Source organism: Oreochromis aureus, linkage group 22 (genome assembly GCF_013358895.1).
Source record: "Oreochromis aureus strain Israel breed Guangdong linkage group 22, ZZ_aureus, whole genome shotgun sequence".
Lineage (NCBI taxonomy): Eukaryota > Metazoa > Chordata > Actinopteri > Cichliformes > Cichlidae > Oreochromis > Oreochromis aureus.
In genome coordinates, this window is record NC_052962.1 from 5,935,769 (window position 1) to 5,954,111 (window position 18,343).

General features: G+C 39.8%; 1 protein-coding gene across 3 annotated transcripts in view; it reads left to right on the forward strand.

The window, feature by feature from the left end:
• The first annotated feature begins 12,909 nt into the window (after positions 1 to 12,909).
• Positions 12,910 to 18,343, forward strand: part of LOC116321133 (receptor-type tyrosine-protein phosphatase U-like) — a 261,081-nt gene continuing 255,647 nt past the window's right edge. For 2 of the 3 annotated variants that reach the window (XM_039605707.1, XM_039605708.1), the window contains exon 1: positions 12,910 to 13,228. In XM_039605707.1, coding sequence (XP_039461641.1) covers positions 13,159 to 13,228 — 70 coding nt within the window. In that variant the 5' untranslated portion in view covers positions 12,910 to 13,158. The remainder of the gene's footprint in view (positions 13,229 to 18,343) is intronic. The other variant, XM_039605709.1, reaches the window with a different exon arrangement.

Genomic DNA, 18,343 nt, shown 5'->3' on the forward strand with positions numbered 1-18,343 from the left:
TAGAAACCAGGATAGCGCACCCATGAGCTAACTGCAGAGATTAGGATAACAATTGTGCATGCAGTAAATATTTTATTCACTGGTTTTGTTTATTCTTTCAAAATGTGTCACTCAAATCACCCCTATACAGCCTGATATGTGCAACGTCTGCTGCCTGCTTTACTTAAGCACCAATAAGCATCAGTACTCTTCTCACAGTCACGGCCTTTAAAGCGTCATACCCACCCACGTTTGTTTCCCTAGCACACCAGTTCCATTTTTTTTCTTGACACAGAATAAATTCCCCCTCAAATCTCTGTCAGGTTAATTGGAAAATTGATGTGTGGGAATAAAAACGTTGTCCACCAAATGCTGCATAATTACAGTGTTGGATCAATACAACAGAGTAATGAGAGGGGTTTTTTTTATTTCTCACTAACTGAACTACACTACAAAAGGTTGGAATTGTGCCACACTCAAAAAAACCTCTACTACTTACTTTTTAAATGTACTCTTGACTTGGCCGTGATCTGAACTGAAGGCTGAGGGAAAGGTCAGCTCAGAGATGTCAGTTGTGTTTGGAACTTTAAGAGCTTTGCTGGAGAAAAATCAAACTTTACATTTTCGGTGTAAAAGATCAAACTACAGCATGTATTCTGAGGGCTACAGTAGACTATGTTGAGTATGATAACACAGCTTTAGTGCAACAGCTTTTGAAAATACTCACTCTGCTACTATAAAAACATAAAAAACCAAAAATTATCTATATAACATATTTCAGATTCTAACCAATGGATGTGACTTTGACTTGTATAGAGTTTATGTAGGCCCGTTTACATCCGGACTCATGTGGTCATTTGCTATGACTTATATACACAATGAGGCTTGACAGTTCACCAGACTGTTTATCCATAGTGACTTTGTACTGTTTAAAGAGTTTTGAGTCACCACATCCATTTGTAATATGTAATTTGTGTATTTGTACTACCTGTATTCAAACATATAGTGAGTGCAATCACTGTCATACAGATTGACTAATGTTTGTAGGTAATTAGCATCTAATTTATAAATGCGGAGAGATTGCCAATACGTTGCAATCGATGCCACTATGCGCAGATGATCCCAACTCATCGGCAGGGCCTCTGTTTGCCATCACTAATTGTGTAAGTAGTAACTGTAAGTAGTTGCAGACCTTGTCCTGCAAAGCAACCATTTCAGAGGCAATGAGACTGAGACTGCTACTTTTTTGCACATAGCTGCAATAATTTTGGTCTTGCCAAAATCTGCAACCATTGTTTTTCCGTAGTGTGACTGTTGCAAAGCTAGCAAGGCAAAAGAGTATGATAGCAAAGCGCAGAATTTTTTTCTTAAATCAATACTAACTTGGATTTATTCATCTGAATTATTTTATCAGCAAACAAGCCTTTGACAACAAAAGAAAACCAAAGAACAAGCTGACTACCTTTAAAATGTAGCAGGTAAATCACTTTAAGCATGTTATGTTTTACTGTATCATTAGGATGATAATAGCATATAGTATATAGATACATGTATCTATGACATGTATGAGACATTTTGCAATTGGGTTCCATGGAAAATTCAACACATAAGAAACACTTTCACTGTTGTCTTTTTCAGGCACTGCAGGCTGATGCTGATGTAGCTGAAGGCCATGCTGCACAACATGACAAAGAAATAAGCTGTTTATATGCAGGAAATCATGTGGGTCTTTTGACTGGTCGCTGTTGTGCAGCTGGAGAAATGGAGGAACCAGGTGACGCAGTGGCCATGAAAATGGAAAAAAGATTATACTGTTTAATATCAAGCGCTAAACTCTATCACCCCTTATTATTTATTTTTGGGTAAGTGCTACATGCAAAATAAATAAGTGGACCACTGTATTTTAAGGTTTTTTTGTTTTGTTTTGTTTTTTTACTGCAGGGAATATTAGGATTTTAAAGGAATGTAAATTTGGCCTTGGAAACTGCTGCTTTTATTACAAAAGATAAATTGTGTCTGTCTGACACTAACTTGATGAAATTGTCAGAATGCTTGATGAAAATGAATTCACTAGGACCAGTTTGTGGTTATTGACCTGCCTGAAGTGGGAAATTGTGAAACAGCTTTTGAAACTGTTTTGGCATTTTTATGTTTTGTTTTGTTTTTAATTCTTATTTTTATGTTTTACTTCTTTACCGTTGCCTTTTGATAGGCTCAACAAGTATTGTCATTGTGTTTATAGGTTTGTCTGCTGCCTTCATGTGGCCAAAGCTAATACTGCAAAACTAAGACTACACCTTTGAGGTTTCCTTTTCTTTTCCTTAAGAAAAAAAGATTTTGGAAACTGTTTTCAAAACTCAGTTTTTAAACCACCTCAGTTTTTACAGCATGGAACTCTCTTCCCAACCTCTCTTTCTTTCTCTCCCCTGTCGGTTCTGACTGAAAAATAAAAAATAAAATTGGGGAAAATAATAATTGGGGAAACTAAATTGCCCATAAGTGTGAATGTGAGTGTGAATGGTTGTCTGTGTCTGTGTTAGCCCTGCGATACACTGGTGACCTGTCCAGCTATACTCTGCCTCTCGCCCTAAGACAGTGCCCCCCCACACACACACACACACTCCCCACTCCCCCCCACTCCCCCACACTCCCCACTCTCCTCTGCAGCCACTCACGCTTCCACACACTCGTTTGCGGGGTTTTCAGGTTTGCAGGGACAGATCAAGGAAAGATGCAAATTGCTCAACGATCCAGCGATGAGTAGCGTAGGACCGCTGTCTTAAGTAGGACTCAGGAGCACTGGGGATCATGGGCAGGTGTAGTGACTGAACACAGGGGCTTGGGCCATGTAATGAGCACCGCCCCGGCAGAGGAGAGAGAAAGAGGGAGCAGAAAACAAAACATGTCGCCTAGCGTGGGGTCAGCCGGCGAGGCACAGGGACCATGACACTCTTTCTCTTTCTCTCTCTCTCTTTTTTTTATTGAGCACATTAACCAATGCGTAGAGAGTATTGCATACATGTTTTGTAACAGCTGCAGGTGTTGCTTACATTCCATTAGCAGAACAGCGGTTAAAATGTCACACCACTATAGACACTGTGATGTGACTGCAGTTAACGCTCCAAACTTTACTTCCCTGCATACGACCCCAGGTATTTGCATTGGTATTTCCCGCCCACCCACATTACTCGCTAAAAACAGGTGCATGCACAACTGTGCTGAATACCCAGTGCTTACATAACTGAGCCTATAATTTGTCACCATGCACTATAATAAGTGTAAAAAAAATAAGTGGTCAAACTTTTTAAATGCATGAAACTAAGTACTGTTTTTGTGGTGTGCTCTGTACCAATTCAGAATTGTCAAGCAGGCCCCTCTAAATAAAAAATCTGTTGGATGTGGAGGAAAGCACAATCTGGTGTGAATATTTGACCACATGGCTGATTAAAAACAGGCCACCCTAACATTAAAAACAGGCTGTTTATACTAAAATGTTAGATGCGATTTATTCAAGGCTATTCATCAGTAACAAGGGGAAACACAGGCTATCTGCTCTGCTGCCCAGATAAATTATGAAACAGCCGAGACCTTATGTTGACCAGTGACTTATATCTACTGAGCTACTTGTATACAGAACATATTGTGAATAATAAGACCTCAACTAAAGGTCTGACTCAGGAAGCGTGTGATAAAAAGTGCTACCGCAGCAGCTTGGCATCCGCTTGCTCAAAAGCTTCCTCTGCAACCCTTCGTTTACCTTTCCACTCATATTAAATCACTTCAAATGTAACACAAACACCACAACAACAGCAGCAGTGCATTCCTGGTAGGCTGTCCTTAGCTTTGTGCACCCAAACTAGAACACCATACACCAGGAGTGCACTGGTCTCAATGTATGATAGGATTAAATCTGTGTAATATAGTCCAGTGTTTAAGTAAAATTGTAGGAAAATTGGCCAAGAATTCAGTATATACAGATGATCCTTGGTGTTTGTTTTGATTACTTATTATTTAGAACTAATTGATATAAAACAGGATTTTAAAAGAATATTTTGTTCTGGCATATGTAAGTGTTCTCCTGGCAGAATTTTCTATATCAACTTAAAAAAAATATTGCCATGATAACCAAAGTAGTAAATTCACATGCACACATGTTGCTTTGTGGTATTAAAGTCACCTTCCTTTTATCTCACAAATTCTTAGAGTAGTCACAAAACAACTGCATGATCATCTGCAGAGAAATGGCTTATCTGAAGAGTTTCTGACAGGTTTCAGAGCTCGTCACAGAACAAAACCAGCACTAATGAAGGTTAGAAATGATCTTCTTATGGCCCCTGACAGTAGACTTATCTCTGTGCTTGTCCGTCTTAATCTCAGTGCAGCCTTCAGTACTGTTGACCACCTGTGATCAGTGCATGTTGTAGGTGTTAGGTCTAATTGTTGAATGTTGCCATTGTGTTTCTTAAATTTGTACAGTCTTAGTTCAAGCAGTATTACCAAAGCCATTCCTTTGATCCTGAGCACCTCTAACCACCTTGTGTTGAGGGAGGTTTTATTGTAGATACATCCTATCTGAAAGATCTGTTTCTTGTGTTGTAAGCTTCCTGCTTTTACGACCCTTTGGTCAGCAGGAGGTCTCACACACACACACACACACACACACACACACACACACACACACACACACACACACACACACACACACACACACACACACACACACACACACACACACACACACACACACATTCCTACTTACATACAAAGGTTCACACACATATACATACAATGCCTTAGAACCATGTGGGCGTTGCTTTGCTGTGTTTTGTGTGAACTGTCTCTCAATAAAAGGCAGCGAGAGGAGGCCGGATTTGGGGTCATTTCCATGCTGGACATAGATGAGGCCTCCCTTGCGCAAGTAATCGATCGATCGCTGACTGTCTTGTTTTCTTTCATGATGAATAAGTCTCTAGAATTAGCGGGGTTTGTGGGAACAGACCCAACAGTAGGTATTAAAGGTACTGCGCTGCAGTGGTTTGGATCATATCTATCTGGTAGACTCCAATTTGTTCATGTAAATGGAGAGTTCCACATATGGAGTTCCACAGGGTTCCATGCCAGGACCAATTCTTTTTACATTATACATGCTTGCCTTAGTATCATTAGAAGGCATGGCATACATTTTCACTTCTTTACAGATGACACCCAACTTTATCTATCCATGAAGCCAGTTATCTTAGTTATGCTGCAATAGGCCTAGGCTTCTGGGGGCTTCTCATGACGGACTGAGTGTTTCTTCCTTATTCACCATTTTTCACTCACTATTTGTTCATTCACCACTCTGCATTTAATCATTGGTTATTATTAATTTCTGGCTCTCTTCCACAGCAGGTCTTTGTCCTGTCACCCCCCCTCCTCCACAAGCCTGGTCCTGCCAGAGGTTTCCGTCCTGTTTAAAGAGAGTATTTCTTTCCCACTATTGCCACAGCGCTTGCTCATATTGGATCATCTGATTGTTAGGGTTTTCTCTGTATTACTGGTGGGTCTTTACCTAACAATATAAAGCACCTTGAGGTAACTGATGCTGTGATTTGGTGCAAGAGAAATAAAATTGTATTATTAAATACTTTATTTATTAAATAATGAAATTGTAAAATGTAATTGAATTGAAATTAAAGTTTCCCTTCACCAACTAACCCATTAAAGCTTGCACCTGTAAGAGTGTATATATACCTAAAAAGAAACTCCTGAAATGTGTAGCCTGAACATGTCAGGTAGAAACAGTGTTCCTAGCTGTCCCTAATGGCTCTCCATAAAAAATTAAAATGAATATCTTACGTGGACCAACCCATAGTTACATTGCATTAAGTGACCTCTACTGGTCTTAGGAGACATCATCAGTTATTTCACAAATTGCCTCAAAAATATGTTTGCCTTCAAGAAGGTCAGGGTCAGTGGATAGGTCAATAAAATGTTGATGTAGAGGAAGAAAAATGTTCATGTTGATCATTAGTTTTATGTCTTAATTATGACTTATGATTATTAGTCCACCACCTCTGAAAATGTTCTTCTGTATTGAAAGCATCCCTCTGAGGTTTTCAAATGATCTAATGATGATTTAATGCCTTCTGATTCTGGTGTTCAGTCAGGTCTGCTTTTGGCACAGATGATCATCACAGTAAAATATTTAAATGTTATATAACAGATGCTTTCCATCTCTACTGAAGACATTCTCACTGTTTTGGTTCTCGAACCAAACCTTTATCCCTTTTATATTTGCCATGACAGCCAGCTATATTTTTCCTAATGAGGCCTATAGGCTAAGCTTGACTGCCTTAGTGCTATTAGAAGAATTTCTCATTGCTCATTGCGGGTAAAACAGTGGTTTTGATTGAAAAAAAAAACAGAAAATGTCACCCCTTTGATCAGGAATATCTTTTGGCAATGTCTTCTTCTGCTTATATCAGCACGGTTCCTTTTTTATCCATCCTGATCTGCTGTTACTCAGCTGTGTTCCTCGGCTGATAACCATTTAACGTCCTCACTCAGGACACAGAACTTAAACTGTGTGTCTGTCCCACACTCCTGCCTGAAGACCTTTGGAGACTGAGGACTTGAAGCCACCTTTACTTTTGAAATGCTCCACCTACACCTGTGAGATGAGTCTATGACAAACCTATTCCAATGACATGCAGCCCACAAGTAACTTCCATGAGTCCCTGCACATGGTCATGCCAAACAGAGTAAAATAAAGTTAAACAGATTTCACAAGCCTTCAGATTCCAACAGAATTTTCTACAGTATAGTGTAAACAGTGAACGGAACACTCCTGGTAGCTCAGCAATATTTAAGCCACAGTGTAGCATGTTGTTGTAAACAAAAAGTGACACAAGTAGTCTATGATGCAACAATATTACCTTATAAACCATAAAGTGTAAAACTGAAAGTGAAAACCGTCAGTTTGACACTGCCCAGACTCACTATGGCAAAGCTTTGCACTAACCGACCTGCTGACTTGTTTTGGACCAATGCCAACATACACCAGTTCTCAAACATCAAGAAAGTAGCTAAAGCAAGCACAGGCCCACCGCTGGAACGAGACAATTTAACTACACCGCAAAAGCACTGAACACCAAGTAGGCAAAGTTCGGTGGGCTACTCATGCATGAGGGAAGCCTGCCCAGAGCCAAGTGCCGTTCCACCCACTTGACCTCCGTCAGACTCTCAGCCAGGTTCCCCATAGCACTCCTTTTATTGTGGTTACATAAATATGCATAGGTTCATTAACATATGACGTATACATACACACAAAGAGTACCTTGCCTGTGCTTTTGTAACTCTGTGTGTGTGTGTGTGTGTGTGTGTGTGTGTGTGTGTGTGTGTGTGTGTGTGTGTGTGTGTGTGTGAGAATGTGAACCTGTGAAGACTCCTCAAAGCTGGTGCCAGGAGTCTAGCGGTCCATCTAAACAAAAGGCTCTTATACTTAACCAGATACAGAGTGGGTGTCCTCCCATACCATAAATCAGTAAGAGCAAGATATAACCTCTCTCCTGACCTTAAGTTGTGTGTGCATGCCAGGTAGATATTTCGTAGATATTTCTAAGCATAAATGACAATCACAAATCCAACAGTTCTCTTTTGATTTACGCTTTAGTTGACTTGAAAACTGCAAAAATAATATCAAAAGCACAAAATATTCCCCTTCCAAACTCTATTCAGAGGTTTAGTAAAAAACAGTAATAAACTAAACCAAAGTGTAGGTAAGGACTGGAAACATATTATGTACTTATATGTAAAACCTTAGAATTAAGAGAAGGTGTAGTCAAGCACCAACTCAAGGTGTTCATGCATATTCAAAGATGTCTTGATGCATTCTCAATCATCCAGGAAAGTAAATCTCCAAAAGTTGAATCTGTTCATCTGGACGTAGCGTTTTGTGGGAGAAACGTTTCGTCAGTGATTGCAGCCATTCCCCAACTCTCTGTGAATGGTACTCATGGCCATTGATCAGTGTTCTTTGATCGGTGGGTTTTGGTCAGTGATTGTTGATCAATGGTCATGGGAATTTGCATAATTATGATTAAGGAACTGACCTCACAGCCCATTGTTCCTTCAGTGGGCTGGTTTCAGTCATTATGCAAATGTACAGTTTATAAGGTTTGGGGAAACCTGCAGTCAGCTGAGACTGAAGAAGTCACTTGGATGAGTGACGAAACGTTTCTCCCACAAAACGCTACGTCCAGATGAACAGATTCAACTTTTGGAGATATTCAAAGATGGTTTTACCCACTCTTTGAAAATCAAATATTATGCACAAAAATGCTGCAGAGTCACAGAAACTGTTTTCAAAAATCGGCCCTTAGAATCCATCTACTTTACTGAGTTAAATAGTTTGTCTAAAAACAATACCCAAGTCCAGCGAGTACTGTAGGAAGACAAACAATTAGCCAGTCAACACCATGTTTGGGACCAACAGTGTCATCAAGTTGTTTACAAGCTTTAGTCACTGGTTAGGGGAAATCACATACTCTTCCCCACAGAAATTAAGGCAGAGACAATGTCTGGGAATGACTGGGAATACTCTGTAACAAGTAGACAATTCTCTCTGATAGAAGAAAAGTTCAAATTAAAATCAATTCATGTTTAATCCCGACATGAGACTGCAACAGGCCGGAAGAAAGAAACTGATGTAAATCCTAAAAATAGGTACTTTGGGCCATGTAAGAAGAATAACTCTGTGCTTCTCTGCAGATGTAACAGATTGCTATTTCTGCTGGTGGGTGTTTGCCTAATCATGATCACCAGCTGGGGCTCTGAGCTTACCGCCTTTATAGTTTCCAAGCTACAATACAGGTGACACAGCTGACATGAAATATAGCAGAATTACTGTGAGCAAATTAACTGGTTATATAACATGTAATATAAGCACTTTATTGGCGAGCTGTTAACATGAACATGGAGGAAGTTATTAGACTTGAAGGGCATGTGGACCACTATATCACTCACACCAATATATCAATCTCTCCCAATAGTATAAAAAATTGCATTGAATTATTACAGCCTAGCAAATGAAGCAGCTCCCCCGTCCTCCCTTCTCCTACTCTCGTCTTAAAATAAATATCTCCCAGACACAAGTTAAAAGCCTTGAGGCCACAAAATCAATTTTTCATAGGCAGGGGGTAATAAAGAGTCTTGATCCTGCTTTTCCTGTCTTTGGAGCAGCCAGTAGTCCAGCAGTGAGCAGCAACATGGCTCGCTACCATCTGAAGCTACAGCCAAGTGGATATGGGCCAGTGCACAAATCTAACAGGTATAGGGAAGAGTTGGCTGCACTTTGCCCTGCAGTTGGTTGATAATTTTTCAAAATAAAAGGCTGAGTGACCATCACAGAGTGTACATGGCTATTTATCCACCGACTCCCAAACTATGGCCCTGTCACTTTGGAATGGTCCTGCAGAGAATCAAAGACCAGAGGATAAAAGTACCTTTCACAGTCTGGGTCATTGCATTACTACTCAGCCTTTCTAGCTGCAAGGGCTTAGGACTAATTTACCTGAGCTCAAATCAATAACAGGACCAACAGTCCATTCCACTTTCAGACCAAAAGATGTGAAGACAAGCAGGTACTATCTTGTATGCTGTATATATTGGGATCATTTTCTTGATGTTGCTACAAGGGTGGTACAACACCAGGTAATGCGAGTGTTTTTTCTAACTCATTTGTGTGGTTCTACTTAACACTGTTGGTAAATCTCCATGCTGGCTTTATTGGCAATCCACAATGCTCCCGTGAGCAGGTTTTCAGAGTTTGTCTCAGAGACTTATGGACTGTGATGTGCTGAATTAAAATAGCAAGTTGTGGTTTCCAAGCTATTATATTATTCACATTTTACACCTATGTATACACTTTAGATTTTTTAATCATAGTTTGTGTTCTATTTTTTAAACAATTTATAAAGCAGAAAAGTTCTATATAGAAAAACTTAATATTAAACATTATTTTGGAAATCATAGTGGGATTATGCACAATAACATAACTGTAGTGAACTGATTTTGAGAGCAGCCTTCAGAGCCATGTGTCTGTTTTTAGCTTTGTGGCCTCTAAATGCTAGCTTCAGCTTGTAGACCTCTAGGGCTGCAAGAAAGTTCTACAAACGCTTCCAGTACACCTGTTGGTCTTTCCTCCTGAACTACAGTGAAAAAAGGGAGAAGTTTTCATGTACAGTACTTGGTAACTAAATGACAGGATTATGGTCTGACACACTTCAGGAACTGAATCCTCCGTGTACATCAAAAAAGAAAAGGAAAAAAAACCCCAAACAACCTATAGGCTAAAACAGCATGTCAGCTATCACCATTGGGTCTTAAGGCAGCATTTTTTTTCCCCAGGTGCATCTAAAGCTCCATCTCACAGAGTGACCCTGCCTCAAAATCTGATTTTAATCTGGGTATTATTTCAGCTGATATTACGTCTACTTCAGTAGTTTTCACCTGTTTTGTTCTGTTGGTTTACAGAGCATAAACGCCTGTCTGATTTTTTCCCCACCCAATGGAAAGGATCACAGGCAGTTCAGCAGTTAGATAAATTACTTATCTTGACGTGAATTCCTGTTTTAAATCTGATTGTACAAATCGTATATCAAGCTTTTGCATGTTGCTTGCTGAAAGCTATATGCACTAAATATTGGAATGAGTGTCCCCCCTCTGCCACTGGATACTTGTAAAAACATGAATTCTTGAACTTGGAAAACTAAAATCAATAAAAATACAGAGAAAATCTCATCAGTTTTAGCCTTTGTTAGTTTTGTTAAATTTATATCACAACTTGCATGATGGACATGTTCGCTGAGACTTTTGATGTCTATAAAGTTTTGAGTCACTGCTTTCAATAAAGTTCTTCAGTGCATTTTCATTGCCATACCTCTACTTCTTCTTCTTTTTCTGACAGGCCCCTTTAAGTAGCTGATCATCCATCTACCTAGCATCCTCCTCTGTCACATCAAGCCCCCACACGTCCTCATTCACTACATCCATTCACCTTCTAAGTGGTCTTCCTCTTTTCCTCCCTCCTGGCAGCTTCATAGTCACCATTTTTTCACCTCTGCACACAAATCATCTCAACTTTTCCTGAAAACTGCTCAACCTGAGCTGCCCACCTGATATACTTGTTTCTAATCCTGGTCATTCCGAGTGAAAATCATACCTTCTTTAAATCTGTACCTCCAGCTCTTCCTATCTTGAAAGTCATAATGTAGATGAATGACAGTTTCAAGAAAAAAGGTGTCAGAACATTTTCAGTACACATCTTTCTACAAGACTCTAAAATGCTGCTGAAGGCGATAATCATTTGCTCTCCAAAAGACAATCCCTCATTTAGTGTTTTGCTGATGGCAGTGGTTTAAATCTCACTTGTCAACACTGTCAAGATCTGATTACTGTGAGAGCACTATCATCCTCCAATGGTTCATTCCAAACTGGGTAGAAATGTTGCTTTATAGGACAAACCTCATAACTCCTGGCCTAATTTCCAGTGACCCTTGCCATCAAATGGCACAAGTGGACCAAAACCATACCACAAAAATGCTTCTCAAAAACAGAGGAACAATTTGGTGAAACTCTTAGAGTTAAGAGTTGTTGTTTCTGACTTAAACTGACTTAAATCTGAAAAGTGAGATTGGATCAAATCATCAAGACCAAAAACACAAGAAACAGAATGCATTCATAAAGAATGATCATTTATTTGTATGTAATATTTCAAAAAATATTTCAAACAAGAAGCCGGTGATATCTGCTAAGCACACATTAATTAAAACAAACCCAAGAGGCAAAGTCAGAGATCACCTGCAGAATGGCACTGCTGGAGCTGGAAAATGAGAATCAGCAGCTGACTTTGCCACCGGCTTTTCATCTGTGGCTTGAACCCAAGCTGTCCAGGTACAACACACTCTCACTTCATCACATCGCCACCCTGCTGCCACAAAGCAGCATGCTAGATATTGACAGAGAGAGCAGCTACTTCCACATCATATTAATACACAATATATACAACCGCAGAGAGCGGACAGAGCTCGGGCAGCCTTTGGCAAGGTGTTAGTGCTTAAATATCTCACCACAAGTGAGTCAGAATTTAATCTGTTGCTTTTTAGCATAATAATGGAGAGCAAGGGCCAAGGTGGAATAAAGCTGCTTGGAAGCCAAAAATGCACTTAAAGGGAAGACCGAGGAAAAATATCCCCCTGAAATGTATGTTTAATATTGTGCTGATACAGCTCGCCCCCGCAAACTTTGGAGGCTATGCTTTAAAAAAAAGAAAAGAAAGTCATATTCAAAACTGCAGTAGGAGCTGGAATTATGAGAATTATTATTTAATATTTTGTATAATATAAAACTGTTTTTATATTTTTAAACTTGGACACCTGGACCTGGACCTGGACCAACCCTGACTCATACTGAGCTATCCCTTGACCAGCTGTTCTCTCCTGTTTGACTAAATGGCCATTATAGCTTCAGATTTCATTTCACTTTTTAATCTCAAATAACAGTTTTCACTTACCTGAATATGTTTCTTACTCAGAATTCAGATTTAATCGAAAATTGAAGTTTATTTTCATTTACACTAGCTCATGACTTTGACTTTTAAATCTGGTATTTCTAATATTTATCTTATAATTTCATCAGCTGGAATTCCTAAAAGTGAATTCTGCCTTTTATAATAAATATATATGTAAACATTATGACTTTATTTTGTTTGTTTTCTTCATGGCTTATCTCCTCATTTTTGCATCCTTTTATTGGGTTAAACGTGTTTCTTGAAGAAACTGGCTCCGCGCAATTAAAACCAAGCGCTTGGCTTCGTGTGGCTCTCCGACCGTGAGCTCCCCTTCCTCGCCACATGGAGGCGCCGCAGACCCGCATTCCTGCGTCCCGCTTGCTCACAGTGCACACAGAAAAAAAAGAAAAAGTAGCGGAGCCGTTACAGGAAAGGGGGGCTCTTTTGAACGCTTTAGCTTGAAATCAGATGCTCCCTGTGCGGGATGTGGAGGGATCAGTGCAGGCGGCGATGAATGGAGCTGAGCGCGCAACTTCTCTCCAGTCCTGCCGCTGTTGTTGCTCCTGCTGCTGGAGTTTCCTCTAGGATTTGCTTCTTGTGACGAGCTGGACTTTACTTCTTCTGCCAACATGTATTCAGCAGCATTGCTACTGATGCTGGCCATCAGGATCTACGCAGATAGCATGGAGGGACCAACAGGTAAAAGAAGAGAAAAGAGAAATACTTAGTTTGGGTATGGAGAGGCATAGTCCAAAAGCAAGAGTTACAGTCTTAAAGTTGACTGTGAGGGGTTAAAACCGCCATGTCCCTGCAATTTACAGATTTATGCTGAAGTCAAATTGTCTTCTGCTCCGATTGTGGTTCCCTAACTTGAAAAAAAGTTGCCTCTGAGTGCGCGTTCAACTGTTTAAATGCGCTCCTGGCTCGCTTTCGGTGCTGTGAACTTTCTCCTTTGTGCAAACAGTGGCACGTTAATATTTCACTGGACATTAAACGTGACATTGCCTGCATCATTTTATGACAGTGCTCAGTGGTGTGTGTAGCCTATGTGTGTTTGTGTGTGTGTGTGTGTGTGGGGGGGGGTGTTTCAGAGGATGTTCCCGGTTTTCAATATCAGATATAAAAAGTCAAAAAGCTCGAAAACGAAAGAGGATTCAGCATTGTCTGCCTGCGTTCACTCCTCTCAGCATCTTTTTTTCTAAACCAATATGTCATCTCACAGAAAGTAAATCTCCTCTCAGTAATAAGTCATCCCTCATTGGATCTTCTATTGCAGATGTATAACTTGCTTGTGTGTTAATAGCTCTGATGGAACATCTTGCATGATTATGTTGCGGATGCATCGGATGATTTGTTCACTTTGTAACACAGTCAGCCCTCAGAGCTGTTTTGGAGTGTGTTGCCTGCTGCTACAAAGCAGCAACCATGGAGATGAATTAGTAATGTCAGTGTTTGTGCTCGGAATAACCGCACTGACAGCTGGTCCAGATATTCTCTGTGTGGATCAGTCAAACTCTTGATAGACAGTTTTGAAGTGTTCTCAGAGAGGAAAACTGATTTTGAAGCTATATTACCTGAAAACCACAGAGCCTGTCTGAGCTGGGAGTTCAAATCCTTTTCATTTTGCCTGTGGCTAGTTTAACATTTAAATGGCTGAAGTAGTGTGTGAAGACTCCGAAAGGCCGTGGGACGTTATCTTCTAAAGAATTTTGTGGAATACGATTAGAAAGAGGAAAAAAAAAAAACAGCCCCCAGTCACACCCTTATCAAGTTTGTCTCATGAGAAAGTGCAAGTTGACTTTTCTCAAATGCTTTTCAGCTTGTGTGAATGTTGGCAGTGCGATATAAATACTTTGGTACGTAGGTATCAGTTACACGATCACCAGAGCCAGTTGCTGAACAGCCGTGCACCGAGCCACTCCCTGCTCTCTAGGATCAAGTGGATTCTGTGGGAAAGATTTATTGTAACAAGCCACCTGTCTTCTGATCTCGCATGAAATAACAGACAAAATGTTTCAACACCACTGAATCACATTCTTTTTTATTTATATCACCAAGAATAGACGAACTGAAGGCTGTTGTCACACAGTAGGAGTGAAAAAGTATGTAAAGTCACATTTAAATCATATTCTGCTAAGTGCATTTTCACCTGCTGCGCCTCTTTTAAGTATATCCGTCAAAGAACATTGTCATTGCAAAACTGCAATGCAGTATAGATGAATTTGTGAATTTTTATGGTGTGACTTCGTCATAAAATTGCAAAAAATGTCCAACGTGATTTTCTAAAGCTCAAGACATTTTCTTCAAATGTCAGTTCAGTTCCAAACCCCAAAGATAATTGGACCCATATATCGAACAATATCAGTTATTTGCCGATCTATCGGCTTTAATAACAGTTGATAAATGAAAAATGTAAAAAGTGATACGTTATGAGTAGTGGTTTGTCCACCAGAGGGCACTGTGCCGATTCTCTGTCGACAACGTTCGTATTTTGAATGCTATCACCAAATGTCAATAAATCTTTAAAAAAAAATCCAACATTTTGTATATCTATATATGGATATATATCAGAAAGAGTACCTACTTCTTGCTGCTGTGCAGATTGTTTGCAAATCCTTGATGTCCCTGTTTCAGTCATTCTCATGCACTCTTCTTCTGATTGGGTGCTGGAATTTTAAATCTTATCATTATTTGCCAACATCTTTTTCCATGTATTTATAACCTCGTTAAAGCATTTTTACATCATCGTAGTCAAAGCATTTTGCACTTCTGCATCATAACTTGAGATACTGCTCATGTTGTTTCACGCTGTGGTTTCACTGTTAAAGACAACTCAGCACCCATGATAGTCACCGATTAGTTATCTTTGGATCAGATAATCAAATGATTGTTGCAAATTTTGCTGGTTTTTTCTATTGATACAAAAATCACGGTAGCAGTAACCATAGCATGTTGAATAGCATCAGAAATAAAGACCTCTACATGTTGTTTAAAGTTGTCAGCAATATTATTAGAAAACACTGCATACATTTTCATTGCAGTGCAGATGAGACACAACTTTATGTATCCATGAAGCCAGATAACTGCACCAATTAGTTAAACTGCAGAAAAGTAATAAAGACATAAAGACCTGGATGACCTCTACTTTTCCAATTCTAGATTCACACTAAACTAAGGTTACTCTACTGCTGGCCTCCAGTAACACTGTGAAGAATTCAGAAGTCATTTTTGTCCAGGATATGTCCTTCAGTGTGCTCATTAAACAAATATGTTGGACTGTTTTCATTCATTCGTGCAATAACTCAAAAATTAGCAACATCCCATGTCAGAGTGATGCTGAAAAGTTAGACTGGGACTGGCTTGAGAGACCATTTTTTTTTCCATATTAGCTTCTTCTCCTCATTGGCTTTAAAATCTTTATCCTTAAGTAGAAAATCTTGAATAATCAGGCTCTGTCATAACTTAACGACTTCATAGTATCTAATCATCCTGAAAGAGGGCTTCAGTCAGACTGCAGGCTTATTTTTGGTTCCTAGAATTTTCAAAAGTAGAACAGGTGTCAGGGCCCTCTACTCTGGAAACAGCTCCAAGTTTGTATTCAGGAGACAGACTCTGTCTCTGCTTTCAAGATGGGGCTTAAAACTTTCCTTTTGATAAAGCGTATAGTTAGGGCTGGATCAGGTGACCCTGACCTTAGTTATGCTGCAATAGGCTTAGGGTGTAGGGGGACTTGCCATGATACACTGAGCATTCATTTTTTCCCTGATCTCTTTTTACTCTCTGTGTGTTTATACACCACTACTGCATTTAATCATTAGGAATTCTTAAATGCAGACTCTCTCTTCCACAGTTTGCCTTTTGTCCCGTCTTTCTTTGCTCTCTTCTCTTTCCCTTCATTCCCAACTAGTCGTGGCAGATTTCTTCCTGTTAAAAGGGAGTTGTTCCTCCAACTGTCACCGAGTGATTGCTCATAGTGGGTCATGTTATTGTTGAATTTTCTTTCTAATATTGTAAAGTATATTGAGGTAGAAAGCTGAATTGAACTGAATGAAATGCAAGCAGAAGTGAAGTGAACTTGGTAACATGCCTTTTCATTTTGAAATGTATTTTGGAGTATTTTATGCTTAAGACTTGAGGGGAGTGAAAGACTGTGAATTAATTCCCCAGCTGGATTCAAGTTAAGAGCCGTTATAGTTTGGGGTCAGCAACTTAATCTCTCAGTGACAACAGTGACCTAAAGATTAGGTGTCTACGCGACAGGCTGCCTATGTGTTGCTAAGACACTAATGCTTTAACGTTTGGAAATAGGACTGTAATACATCATCACGGTTACCACTTGTGGGTACACATTGAGATTTACATATAAATCAGATCGTTTCTATTTATGCCCCCTTGATATTCACAACTAGGCTTTGCAATCTACAGTAGATTCACATGAGGAAAAATGATTCGAGAAAATCCTTTAAGGTGGAAGGAAAATGATTCGAGTTGTGTTTTACAGAGTTCGTTTGTTATTCATCTGACCAAGCTGTCACTGCAGACTTTTGGCAATTGTAGTTATGTGATGCTAAGAACACTTTTGGTTGGTACTTAAGGTTCCCCACACAGCTCTTGGAATAAATCATCAAAGACCGAGCCTGGCAGTTTGTTGTCGGATTTGCAGGTACTGAAGTTTTAACATATCCCTTTTGCTGCCTTTTGAGGCTGCCAAGAAGTTGTGTCATGCAGCTTTAATGTTGATCGGAGCAAAAACACAAGAAGGTGCAGTGGCAGCCCCACTTTATAATTCTGCCGAGTGTGGCTGTGTTTGCGCCTCAGCTCCAAAGTCTGGCCTAGAAAACATGTGATCGCTGAGGTGACACCTGGCGTGTTGTTTAAAGGTGCCCGGCCCCCTGTTAGCGGGGGCTCTGAGGAGTAAAAGCAAGAATGTAATTTAATCTTGAAACGAAACCACGTGAGTGAGCTCCGACACTAAGCAGCGTTGACATGCGGCTCCAAGGATTCTGATATTGGAGGAAGTAAGCTGGAAAAGATCGCAACGGAAATGAGCGCTGACACAAGAAGGTGCGCTTTCATGGTCTGTTGGAAGGATGTAAAGAGGGGAGTTCTTGGTGTGTAGTGGCATGGATCCAGCTCAGTGCTAAAATAGTCCAACACACACAGCTCTCTTGGGGCAAACCTGTAAATGGAGAAAATGGCGTGTGTGTTCACACAAAAAGCAATAATGAGATGTATTTTTTTTCTGGGGGAAATAACAAAAGATTTTTTAATATAAAAATTGTGAATTGCATAATAGCTGCATGTTTTTAAAGAAAATGAGTACAGCATAATTGCAGCTCGCAATAATGAGATGACAAAAGAGCAAGTGCTGTTTCAAACTGAAGAAGAAAAACCCAATGAATGTAGGGTATAGATTTAGTATAACCCATCCGCATATTCTACTAGACATTTAGAAGCCCTGAAAGAGCAAAAATTTCAGTTATGGCCATTAGATAGTTTGGCTTTAATTATGTGTTTGGCTGAATAAAATGGATACAATGGCAAAAGAGATCAATTTTGAAATGATAAAGCACAGCCGATGTTTCACTCTTAACCTTTCTGATGAGCACTATAGCATTAAGTGGGATAAATATTACAGAACACACAAGGGCTTCTTTTCCATTCAAATGGATAGGTCAAGCATCAAATGCGTAGACATATTCAGACAGTCAGTAGCAGGCTGACAGACAAATGAGTGCTAGCTAAGGAGCCCTGAATGAGGTGGAAGTCAGTGCAATCCTCCACTTTGATGGCTTTTGAGAAATTTTAATTGCC